The sequence below is a fragment of the Rhinoderma darwinii genome, chromosome 5 (genome assembly GCF_050947455.1).
Source record: "Rhinoderma darwinii isolate aRhiDar2 chromosome 5, aRhiDar2.hap1, whole genome shotgun sequence".
NCBI classification, from domain to species: domain Eukaryota; kingdom Metazoa; phylum Chordata; class Amphibia; order Anura; family Rhinodermatidae; genus Rhinoderma; species Rhinoderma darwinii.
This window is the reverse complement of record NC_134691.1, coordinates 275,895,164-275,908,786: the sequence shown is the minus strand read 5'-3', so window position 1 is coordinate 275,908,786 and position 13,623 is coordinate 275,895,164. Positions and strand designations below refer to the sequence as shown.

Genomic DNA, 13,623 nt, shown 5'->3' with positions numbered 1-13,623 from the left:
TTCAGATTTTTTTCTATTCCCCCACCCAAAAAAGTTAATAAAAGTTAATCAATAAATAATATGTACCTAAAAATGGTGCTAATAAAAAATACAACTTGTCCCGCAAAAAACAAGACCTTATACAGCTATGTCGACGCAAAAATAAGAAGGTTATAGCTCTTTGAATGCGACGATTGAAAAATGTAAAAAATAGCTTGGTCATTAAGGTCCAAAATAGGCTGGTCATTAAGGGGTTAGAAGCTGATTTTTTAAGTTCACTCACCATGCTCTGTGTTGAAAGATCTTCCAACTATGCAGAGGGAAATTCTTAATTTTGACCTGCTTAGGTTGCTTGATGACAAGAGCTGACTAAAAATTGGAGCATTCATAGTGTGTTGTTATTGCTGCTTCATGTAAAGTGCTAAGGAAGCAGTAAAGCAGAATGCAGATGGAGCGTCTCGGCTTAATTAATACATGTTCTTTTTCATGTGTTCAGAGATGCAGAACATGTGCTGCGCACAGAAAGAGGTTAAGTGTTACTGCTGACTGTGTGCGGTTTGTTTAAAATCATATCTTGGTTCTCCAATACTGTATATTTTTCAATTAGGAGATAAACGGCTGTTTTGCAATTCTTAAAGGAATACTAAACCTAGAAATGAATGATATAAGTCAACAAAAGAAAGACTTTGCTCACACTGTTTATCAGTTCTCAAGATTTTTGGTGCTTACTGAAACAGTTTTGTAGATTTGAAAATATTTCTTCCATTTTTGGCTGTCTGATGGCTAAGGCAGCAGGGCTTAAAGGGATTGTCCAGTCCATAAAAAATGTATGGCCTATCCTCAGGAGAGGCCATCAATATCTCATTGGTTGGGGTCCGACTGCTGCAGACAGAACAATGGAGGGAGGTTCCTGCTGCAGCCAGCTATCCCACAGTCAGACACAGGATTATGAGAAAGAAGAGGATGAAATGGCTGATCTATATTTCTCAGTTTAGATCGCAATATGAAACAAAATAGAATCCATTGAAATGAGGATATTAAGAGGAGAAATTCCTGGATTTTGTTTATTAGTATTTTGTGTGTATTATCTTTAATTAGTGAATTTATTATTAGAATTCCACAACAAATTCAGGCTCTTACTTGGCTGTTTCCATATTTTACAAATGGCTGTATCGAGATTTTCTGGGTTTCCTGTCCATTAACTTCTATTATTCTCAGGATTTGTATGTAAAATATGGGAGGACAGAAGCTGTAACATGGGGTCCATACCTGGTCCACACCACATACATTTACATTACGTTGTCCTTGAAAGATTAATAGGATCTGTAGACTGATCTATCGTGAGCAACATATCGTGAAATAATTCAAGTGTCAGCTGGACATGATCAGGACAATTTTCAGGTTTTGGATGTAAACAAGAATGTTTCCATTCACTAATAGCAAGCAGAGATTTTGCAAACTATAAGGAACCATCACACAATGTATATTAAAAAGAAAGTTACAGAACTTTTCATTATATCACGATTTAGCTTTATTTACATAAAAACTGAATACTTATTTTCAGACTTTTTTTTCTATTTTATACTAATTCCTGAAGATTAAGGCCCTCTGCACATGGCCGTAGTCGTGTGTATGGGCCGTGATTACGGCACGGATGTGCTGAGGACTGTCACCCACATTTGCGGGCCGTACTTCATTTTTTGAATTTGCGGACCGTGCTCCTATGCTTTATAATGTGAGCACGGTCCGCAAATTCAAAACATAGGATTTTTTGCGGCGGGTCATTTCTACGGTCCAAACACTTACCTGTAAATATAAGGAAAGGTGTCAGTGGGCCACTAAAATAAATAGATCCATATTTTTACCCACAATTATGGATAAAAATTATGGTCGTGTGCATAAGGCCTAAGAGGGTTCTTCAATTACTAATGTTAAAAAAACACCCTTTACATGCAGTGGCGCTCAGTAATTTGAAGCCCTCTTGCTCTTTAAGAACAGGAGGACACAATAAAAAGAAATTCCTGAGAACCCCTATAAGGTATTTAGGATCCCCTTTTAGGCCTCATGCACTCGAACATATTTTTGTCCTTCCGTAAATACTGGCGTAAATATGGGTCCTTGGTCACACGTATTCGACCCGTATTGCACCAGTATTTACGGACCCGTGCCCGTAAATACGGGTCCGGTGTCACCAGTATTACACCCGTATTTATGGCCACGTTTTCGCTGCAAAATTGCACTGCACTAATCGGCAGCCCCTTCTCTCTATCAGTGCAGGATAGAGAGAAGGGACAGCCCTTTCCGCAGTAAAAGTAAAAGAAGTTCATACTTACCCGATCATTGTCTTGGTGACCCGTCCCTCTTTCGACATCCAGCCCGACCTCCCTGGATGACGCGGCAGTCCATGTGACCGCTGCAGCCTGTGATTGGCTGCAACGGTCACATGGGCTGAAACGTCATCCCAGGAGGCCGGACTGGAGGAAGAAGCAGGGAGTTCTGGGTAAATATGAACGTCTTTTTTTACATGTTGATCTATATTGTGATCGGTAGCACTGTCCAGGGTGCTGAAAGAGTTACTGCCGATCGTTTTTATCTCTTTCAACACCCTGGACAGTAACTATCCCCTAACGTCGCCTAGCAGCGCTCCCGTAATTACGGGTGCACACACGTAGTCACCCGTAATTACGGGAGCCCCATAGACTTCTATGGGCCTGCCCGTGCCGTAATTACGGCCTAAAATAGGACATGTTCTATATTTTTTAACGGCCCGGGCACCTTCCTGTAAGCATACGGGGAGGTACCCGTGGCCAATAGAAGTCTATGGGCCCGTAATTACGGCCCATAATTACGGCCCGTTATTACGGGCATTTTTACGTTCGTGTGCATGGGGCCTAAGGTATTTGGCTCTGTTTACACTTGCGTTATAGCGTTCCATCCAGGATTCCAGGATTTCTAAAGGAAAGTATAGTGCAGTCTGCAGTGATACAATCAAACATAATTGAACCACGATGGAAACCTGACGGACCCCATTGTAACTCAACGGGATCCATCAGGTTTACATGGCAATCGTTTAAGAATGTCTCTGACATACAGTAGCTGTCATTACTCGGTTATAAACATCAGCTATGATACTAGTGTGAACAGAGCCTTAGGTTAGGATCACACAGAGCAACAGCGTGGGATTGTATTGACTCATTAAGAACGATCATAAAATTAATGAGGACTTAGCAGTTTTGTCCAACTATAGTACTTAGTATTTCAAATACATTGTAACTGGCAAAGATAAAAGTACCTTTCACACATTAAGTATAATGGCAACCCCACTACTGTAAATTGATAGCTATTAAATATAGCTATGGTTATGGAACTACATGTTCTGTTGGATTGTACAAAAGATTGTTATGTCTTTATGTATTATAAAACACTTTATATTCTTATATTTTGCAATGCATTACATAGTTCTAAGGATAACTATTAGATATCATGGTGAGCTGGAAAGCCCTTACCCAATAATACCCTATCGCTATCTGAACTCATATATATTTCAGTTTTCTTGCACTTGGAAAAGCTAAATAATCTTGTTCTGCGCAATATATGCATCAGAGATAGCAAGAAAGGAATGAAAGTACAAATTAGGACAAACAGGTTTTAACATTTGAAAATAAATGAAGAAATTCCTTCCTATGTATGATGAAGGATGTGAACCATTTGTCAAGATATCAGCCAAGGCTATATGTTACACTGATGGATTTTTTTTCCCCCCTGGTACTTGGTAGATGTCCAAGAATGATTGGAAAACATTCAGTTACAATAAAATATGGGGAGGGGAGATTTTAGGTTTGGAAACGAAGATATTTATTTTGATTCTGATGTTTTGCTTTGTTAATATATATAATATAAATATGATTTACTTTTTATTGACTTTTGGAAAACCCCTGTAAAACTATTTTCTCTCTCTCATCCAACCATTCCTCCCCCTAGTAAATGCTACAATTGCTACAGTAATACAAGAATAATCTATTTATAGGGCACAGCAACATGCGAGAATGGGGCACAAGTGCTATACTTTTATTAGAATCTTGTATGACACATTTCATTTCCAAGAATTGTTATGATACATAAGACATAAGTCACTGTTTTTTTTTTCTCTTTTTGACTAACAGATTTGTTGATTTTGCAGGTTATGGATTTGTAGATTTTGACAGTCCTGCTGCAGCACAGAAAGCCGTCGCATCGCTAAAAGCTACTGGTGTGCAAGCCCAAATGGCAAAGGTAAGGACCTATTATACCTATTATCCAAAATACTGTGCTGCCCCATAATGAAGGCATTAGTAGGCGGACATGTGGCCTGCAATTGGGGTCTCTTCCCTTACATGATCCTTGAGCAGCCCCCACCTCACAATTCTCCTGTGTTATTTTGTTGTCGCCACTCTATTTCTGCTTATTGTATTACATGTTAGTTGGCATGGCACTTTCCACTTTAAATAAAGGCATATCACTGTATCACTAAAAGGAGAGGGTTTTCTTAAATTGAATTTGATATTTTCCTGTATATTTTTGTAATGAACCATAGGGTGAGACCATCTTACTGTGATGTGTCTATGCTATACAGTTTTTAGCTTTTTCTTTATTTGGTTGGTCTTTCTTGTATAATTATAAAGAGATTAAATATATTTTTTTGATACATTATATTGGTGTGTGCCTATTGTTGTGCTCTTTCTTTCCTTTCACGTGTATATATATAGTTTGGGCAATATCTGGAGCACCCACTGTGGGTTTTGCCATTTATTTTATTCTTTTAATGTGCCCATCCACCAGATTATTTCATGTATGCTGGTTGAAGCACACCTGAGATTATATCTTGGCATGCGCCACACTGTCAGCTGGTGGGTGCTTCGAAACGGTGGGAAGGAGGGAAGGTTGTGCTGCACTAGTAACATTGAATGACGTTCAGTACGTAACTGCATTGACTGCTTTTTTTCTCACCACACCGTTCACTGATATGAGGGTTCTATGGTTGTCCGTATTATTAGGGGGTTCTGTGGCTATTACTATTATAAGGGTCCTATAGCTGTCAGAGCATTGGGAGTCTCTTGCAGTCATTGTTATGAGGGTCCTGTGGTTGTCACTGTTGTGGGGGAGTCCGGTGGCTATTGATGTTATGGGGTCCTCTTACTGTCACTGTTGTAAAGGGTCCTGTGTCTGTCACTTTTTTGGGATCCCGTTATTCTCACTGTTATAGTGTCCTGTCACATTCATGGGGATCTTCTTCATGTTATTATGTTGGCATCTCTGCACTCAAGACACTTTCCTACAAAGAGTAAAGTGAATTTGGGCACAATGTCAATATGTTTGCTATCCCTGCTATATAATATGTATTCTCGTGTGCCTAAATACTGTCAATAAGATAGCATTGAGACGGAAAGTTATCAACAGCAATAGTAGAATCGATTTTCCAGGTTGGAGATTTGCAGAGAATTATAGTGATTCTCATTTTAGGGAACTGACAGAGAATTTTTTTTAAAGATTTTCTCTTCTCTCAGTATGATTGCTCTTTAGTTTTTATTTACTATCTTATGATTGTCTATTGTTTTGTTAAGTTTTGTTCTTTTGTAAAGCATACATAAATGTATTCCATGTATTCTATGTTTTCAATAACAGCCGTTTACTATGTGATTATATTCTCATGGGTCTTATTACATATTTATCATAAAATTGCTATGTACTAAATTCACCAATAGAAATTTTAATTTCTTAAAGGGGTAAGTCTGCCTTATTTCCATTTCAGCTGTCCAGTTCAAGGTGATCTATTGAGAGCATGACTACAGTATTACTTGGTCGGCTTCCTAACAAGAAGTCCACATTTATTTTCCCCACATGATCAGTACTGTATCTGACATTTTTCAAGTAATTAGAGCCTATTTTTTACAAGCTGCACTTTTATTGGCTCTATGCTTATTGTAAAGTGGTCCTTTTATTTTGGCTTGATAAGAACCACCCTGTGCACATATATGACATCATTGCTTGTCTTTATTCTTCTTTTTTTTTGTTCCTGTTTTTATCTGTGAAAATAAAGATGAAGAAATACATCAAAACATGGAAACTACTACTTTACTATTAAAATACTGTATAATGTAATATATTTTATTTGCATTTATTACTACTTCACTACATCACAACTAACTGTACCTGTTTTTCAAATTTCAAAGCTTAGGAGCACCTCAAGGCTATGTAAAGTTTAATGTCATTTTTTTTATTTAATGTATGTATTTTGTAAAATGAAACATATTTTTTGTATATATTTATTAAAAATTTTGCTTAGTTTTAGAGATGACAGCTCAGCTGAAAGCTCTTGTGTCTCTCTGAAAACGTATCTAACCCTAATACCAATCAAACCTAAATCCGGTATTGCATAAATGTATATTTTTACATACTATGTATTACACCAGAATTATGCTTATATTGTATAATTCCTATTTGGTAGAATATGTACTGTACAAAACATAATTTAACTTCAGGAACTTTAGTGGTCATTTTTGGTATTGCAGTATATTTCTTCACATTTTTTTATTTTATATCGATGCTAAAAAATAGCTTATTAACACTTATAGACACCTGGAATCATTCGCTCAGCTCAGCTCTTGCTTGAAGTATTTAGTGTAGAATTCAATAAGTTTCATTTATAAGTTGCCTCGTTACTGCTTACAATACCTTAAACCCCCAAATGTGATGCCAAACCATGTAAGTTTTGGTCCCTGCAGAGGGGACCACATGAGATTATTTGCATATTCATTGTAGTCTACAGTATATCAATATATGGTATATCAATATGTTTAGCTATATGCTTTTGCAGCCCTAAGCTGTTTGTTATATGTTAATGGAAATGCCTCATGTATGTAATTTTAGTTTTATTAAACCCTTCCTGTCGTAAACAATTTTCAGATTTTCATTTATTATTTTTTCCTCCCCACATTCCAAAAGCCATAACTTTTTCATTTAACCGTCGATATAGTCCTATGAGGGCTTGATTTTTGCGGAACGAGTTGTGGTTTTTTTGTAGCGCCAATTATTGTGCCACATAATGTACTAGGAAATGGGAAAAAAAATATCTGTGGTGTAGAAAATGAAAACAACAGTGATTCCTCGATTGTTTGTTGTGCATTGTTTTTTACAGAATTCCCCGTGCTATTAAAACAACATGTTAACTGTATTCTGTGGGTCAATACGATTATGGTGATACCAAATATATATAGGTTTTTTTCTATATTTTAGTTTTTTTCTTGTAAAAGTAGTAAGTGTAAAAAATAAAATAAATTTTGTGTCGCCAAATTCTGAGAACCATAACTGTTTTCTTTTTCCGCCGATTAAGTGGTATGAGGGTTTATTTTTCTTGCGGGATAAGCTATAGTTTTTAATGCTACCATTTTGGGGTACATGCGATGTTTTGATCACTTTTTGTTCTATTTTTTGTGGGAGATGAGGTGACCAAAAAATAGCGATTCTCGCATTTACATTTTTTTTTCCGTCGTACACCATGCGGTTTAAGTAATGATATATTGTAATAGTTCAGACTTTTATGGATGCAGAAATACCAATTATGTGTATTTATTTTTTACAATGCTTTAGGGGGAAAATGGGGAAAAGTTTTTTTTAACTTTTACATAACAAAAAAACTTTATTCTACAATTTTTTACTTCAGCCAGCGATCATTGGTTTGCTTGCACTATATACTGCAATACTAATGTATTGCAGTATATTAACTCTCTGACAGGCTTCTATTAAGCCCTTCCAGAAGCAGGGCTTAATAGGAGCACAAAGATGGCAGACTTAGGGGCCTTCATTAGGCCCCCAGGCTGCCAAAGCAACCATCGTCCGCGATTGCATTGTGGGAGGCATGATGAGCTGCTAGAGGGGGTCACCCGCCTCTTTCTAACCATTTAAATGCTGTGGTCGCTATTGACCATGGCATTTAACGGATTAAACGAGCGGGATCACGCTCTAGCGCGATCCTGATAATTTCTGTGAAATGTCGTGAGCCCGCTCCATGCTACCCCTACCCGGTTATGACTTAGCCATACGTCAAATGTTGGGAAGGGGTTAAGTGGTTGTAAGTCTGTAGAAGGTAAATAATGTTTTTTTTTATTTTTTAAAAGTAATTAAGCTATTTATTTATTTATTTATTTTTTACATTTCCTGAGGGTAGCCTTACTGGAGATATACACTTCCTTTCTGTATTGTCTGTATAAAAAGGTAGCATGGTGTGTGTGCTTTTTGGGAGTGGCAATGGATGGTTAAATGAATGGTGTTAATCACAGAGAAATTTCATAAATTATTACATTCTCCAGGAAGTGATGGAGTACAACCCCCTCCCCGGACACCAGAGAGTAACAGGGTAGATGCATATAGAGCCTTATCTGTGTGTTTAATATATAATGCTATTATTCTACCTTATCTAGGCCTCTAGCAGTACAATAGCATTTTCATTAAATTCACTGCTTCTAATGATAATAAGATAACTCTGCTCATTCAATCCCAGTCTGTACAGCAAAGCTGACAAGTGTTGGGCTGCTGTGTCTTCTCTAGTGGTCAATGTGAAAACTGGAATATTTCAAGAAGTTTTTTTTTATAAAAATAGTGAATTAAAAAGTTAAACGCACAAAAAAAAGTTTTGGAATATGTTTGGAATGAAAACTTTTTGGAAAAATACATCATTTTCTAATGATACAAGATATTTAAGTAATAAAGGCTTAACATATGTAAATCTAATAACTAGAGAACTAGAGAAAATGATAACAACATAAAGTATACTGTGTCAACATATCCTATTGACAGTATTTACAAGAACGACAGTAACTAGTAGATGGCAAAAATATCTCAAATTATTTGGATAAACCAACAGTACGGAAATATTTCAGATTTTAAAACCACTACTAACATCACCATGAAATTATTAACTTGAACCACACTATAAATACACTATACCAGTAAACACATTTACATTGGCCCCATATAACTTCTGAAGTTGCATACTCGATGCTGCACATGAACTGCATACTTCATTGAGTCTTAATCTAAAGCTTAAATCAAGTCAAAATCTTCTGCAATCGTTTATAGCTAGGAGTCAACACTGAGCTACTATGCTGAGTTTGTCTAGCTGCTGGGGTAGTTCATTGTAGACCTATCAATGCCTGTCTATATTTTACTCAGTGAGCAAGTGGCAGATAGTTGACTCACAGTGATTGACTGCCAGGGAGAACACAGAGGAACGTGTAGGAGAAGCAAACACTAACATACAGATGCAGACTTTTAGGCAGTGTGCTTAGCCAAATGAGAAGGATATTGGCTTCAATGAGAACCTGTACAGTTGTTGAAAAGCACTGTATTCTTGTGTCAGTAACAAAGGCAGGAGAAGTATGGAGCACCTACAGCTAAGCTTAAAAGACAAAGAGTGGACCAAGTTACTGCAGGATTTTAATTCAATTTTCTGTATATGATTATAGGGGCAGCCATCTTGCCTCATCGGCTAACAACAGAATTTAGAGATATGCTTTACATCAGTCACATGGACCATAGGAACCTGTGAACAGGATGAGACCCATTGATTACTATGGGAGAGTTTCCGTGGCATGCTCTGCGACCTGTGCAGAAGTCATAGTGCAAAAAGGGATCAGGAGCGGAGCTGTGTCTGTAAAGGATCTGCCAGGTACTACATCTGGGTATACTCCCAGGATTAATCAGTCGACACCTGAGGCCAGACCTCTGAGACTGACACCTGCTCCCACCAATCAGGGTGGCAGGCTCAGGAGTGGGAGAGCCTATCGCGGCCTGGTCAGTCAGAGTTAGCTCCGCCCCCTGTCCATTTATACCTGCGGTTTTCTCTTCCTCCTTGCTTGTTATTCTTTTTGGATTCCTGGCCCCACTGCTGCCTCGCTCCAGCCTGCTTCTGCCGTGCTTCTGCCTTGCTTCAGTTCTATTTATCCTGCGTTGCTCTACCCCTGGCTTGCTTCTGCTCCGTGCTCCCGTTTGTATACTCCACTACTTCCTGATCCTGACTGGCTCATTCACCGCTCCGTTTCCTCGCGGCGTTCCGTGGGCTACTGTATTCCCTTGCGTGTTCCCTGTTTGTCTCCCTTGCACTTAGACAGCGTAGGGACCGCCGCCAAGTTGTACCCCGTCGCCTAGGGCGGGTCGTTGCAAGTAGGCAGGGACAGGGCGGTGGGTAGATTAGGGCTCACTTGTTCCCTTCACCTCCTTCCGGCCATTACAGTGTCCTTAAAAGAGCTCTGTCACCAGTTTATTAATTCCCTATCTCCTAACTAATCTAATAGACGCTTTGCTGCTGATAACTACAGTGTGATTTGTTTTAAAAAAAAAAAAAACGTTTATTATTTGCAAAGTTATAAGCATTTTTCTAAATATGATAATGTGTCTCTAATAGCCAAATAGGAGGTGACTCTTTCTTTTCACTCTGGGCGGTGTAATGTTTTCTGTATGACGCTGTCCAATCAGCATACAGCTTCTCCCTCCCTTCCCTGCCCAGCAACACAGTGTGATCATATAGTACACAGCTTCCATTCCCGACTATGTATTCATCTGGTGATATCTCCGGTTGTATTACATCTAGAACTGTGATCCTGGTGTCATATGAAAGATTAGTATGTCGTTCTTCATATGCCACCAGAACATAGGTAGTCCACAGCCCAAGAATGGCTGTTTGAAGTGATCCCCCTTCCTTCTAGAATATCTTTCACACTGTGTGAAGCAGCTTCATGCTGATAGGACAGCGTCATAGGCTGTGAGGAAGCTCCACCTCACGAAAGTCGCTGCTGTTAACTCCCACTTGTCTAGTAAATGCTAATTGACATATTTAGAAAAAAGTTACCTTTGATTGTAAATCTGCCTGTGATCATAATGAGATAACTGCTGAGAAGTGATCTCTACAGAACAGGAAGTGTCCGTCTTTTGTGAGACTCAGTGGCCAGAGTTAAAACTGCAAGAGTTTAGGATTACTTTTAGTATAGAGAATGACAGAAAAATCCAAAAATAAAACACCAATTCTGTAAAAAAATATGCTTAAAGGCTACATACACATTTGAACTCATTTTTTTAAATAAAACAATGCTTTAGGTGCTTTTAAGCCACTTTTACTAGTTTTTTATTAAACAAGACAGGTTTTTCACTTTTTGGGATACAGCTTCTATGTATCCTGTATACATAGAAGCTATATCTTGCCGTCAAAGCCGATTCCATCATGTCAGGTGGACTGGCGGCTTGGCTGAAAGCTGCTCCTGTGTGTCTCTGACATGCAGGATCCAGCTGATAACGATCACATCTAAGTTCATGATACAGCTTCTACGTATACAGGATACATATAAACGATATCTCAAAAAGCAATTTTTTTTTAAATAATAAAATCAATTTAAAAGTTGCTTAAAATCACCTAAAACATTGATTTATTTAACAAAGAAAATGAGTTCAAAGGTGTATATAGCCTTTAACATAAAAACTTGATTTAAACAAAAGTCATCTTTTGATGACACGGTACGTTTAAAATAAACTTTGTATTTTGCATTTCTAATAAAATGTTGTATGAAGGAAAGAATGAATAAAATAATTTAGTTATGCAATTTGATCTGCTATTATAACAGGGTTCACCATTTTAGTGCATTTATGAATAGGAAGGTTTCCTGTAATATCTGAACCCAAGATGTTAGCAGCAGATCCTCTAAGTCCTGTAAGTTGTGAGGTGGGGCCTCCCTGGTTTGGACTTGCTCTCACAGATGCTTAATCGAATTAGGATATGGAGACGGTAAAAGCCAAGTTAACTATCACGTTCCTCAAGCCATTGGTGAACAATTTTTGCAGTGTGGCAGGGCAAATTATCCTGTTGAAACAGGCCACTGCCATTAGGGAAAACCATTGCCATTAAGGGGATTACTAGGTCTACCAAAATATTTATGTAGGTGGTACGTACTCAAAGTAACATCCACATGAATGCCAGCACTCAAAATTTCTTTCCCCATGTGCATCAATAAGCCTTGGGGGCTAATGAGCCTGTCACCGGTTTACACCTTGTCCTTCCGTGGACCAATTTTGATAGGTACTTGCAGGAAAACTCCACAAGAACTTCCGTTTTGGAGATGCTCTAACAAAGTTTTCTAGCTCTCCAATTTGGTCCTTGTCAAAATCGCCCAGATCCTTTCTACTTCCATCACATCAACTTTAAGTAATTACTGTTCACTTGCTGCCTAATATATCCCACTCTTTGACAGTATAAGCCAACACGCGATGCTGCAGCGTTTTCTCTGATAGGCAGGTGGCATGTCGGTCAGACTGGAGCTGTACGTAGACACTGTACGTAGAGCTGTACGTAGACACACTGCAGCTCCGTAGTAGGGACCCACAGGCACTCAGTGTGCCGCCATATGGTGCCACCATAACGTTGTGTCCAATGACACATGGCACAATTTCAGCGGTTTCGATTTGAAAAACAAACAGAAGTATAGTAGGGCCCCATAAAAGATATAGATGTCATATTACAGTTCTGAGGTTGTACAGAGTCATAATACGGTTATGTATATGAACCCCAATTAATGTCACTTCATTGTTTTGTAGTAAGTAGGTAAAGGACAGGTTATCAAGGTGAATGAAAAAATACTTCATACATTAATGAGTCATTTTTTTACTGCTCTTCAGATTTACTAGACCTTGTAAATATAAAGTAATACATGTGGAAAGTAGTTTGTATGATTGTTTCGCAACTCTGTTAAATTGTTATATATACACAAAGGTGATTGTAAGATTTACGGAAGCCTCTCATAAATGTCACTCTCTTATTCTTACATACCGGCTATTATCAGGTTACTACCAATTATATATCATGATTTTAATGTTCTAAGGAAATGCTAATTATGTATTTCTCAAATATAATTAATAACATTGACTGCAAACCATAGTATTACTTTCACATTTGCATTAAATTGACCCTTCGCTGTATCTTTAATGGGTGTGTACATTTTCAATGAAGGAACTGATTTAGTTGTAGTCTGATACCATGGAGACACAAATGTCTGCATAAGAGCTGTATACACAAAATGGAAGCATATTTTTAGTCAAGACTATATGCAAAATTACTTCATTTTTTAAAATTGTAAATGCAATGGAGCAATACAAACTAATTTCAGAGATACACAATTTAGGCCGGGTTCCCAAGCAGCGTAAACGCTGCGTAGCAGCGAAGTGGATGAGATTTCGAAGATCTCATGCCCACGCTGCTGGAAAAAAATCAGCGTAAACGTTAATAAATTGACCTGCGATGCAGAATTTAATTGCACAGCATGTAAATTTATGCTGCGTTTTTGTTGATTTTCTGCTACGAATTTTCCCGATTTAATTCAATGGGGATGCAAAACCCGCAACAGAAAGCCAAGTCCTGTGACTTTTGCGGTGTAACCGCAGTGATTATGCTGCAAAAATCACAACTCCGGAAAAAAAAAATCATGCTCTCCTTCTTCCTGGGGTCCGGCCTCCTGGGATGATGTTGCATCCCATGTGACCACTGCAGCCAATCACAGGCTGCAGCGTCACATGGCCTGCAATATCATCGTTAGGATGCCAGACTACGCAAAGAGAAGAGAAAGGGTG

At 38.2% G+C, this 13,623-nt stretch overlaps 1 protein-coding gene across 1 annotated transcript in view; it reads left to right on the top strand.

Annotated features, from left to right (window-relative positions):
* RBMS3 (RNA binding motif single stranded interacting protein 3) overlaps positions 1-13,623 on the top strand; it is a 546,958-nt gene that overhangs the window by 256,202 nt on the left and 277,133 nt on the right. The window contains exon 4 of the mRNA XM_075828609.1: positions 4,160-4,251. Coding sequence (XP_075684724.1) covers positions 4,160-4,251 — 92 coding nt within the window. The remainder of the gene's footprint in view (positions 1-4,159; positions 4,252-13,623) is intronic.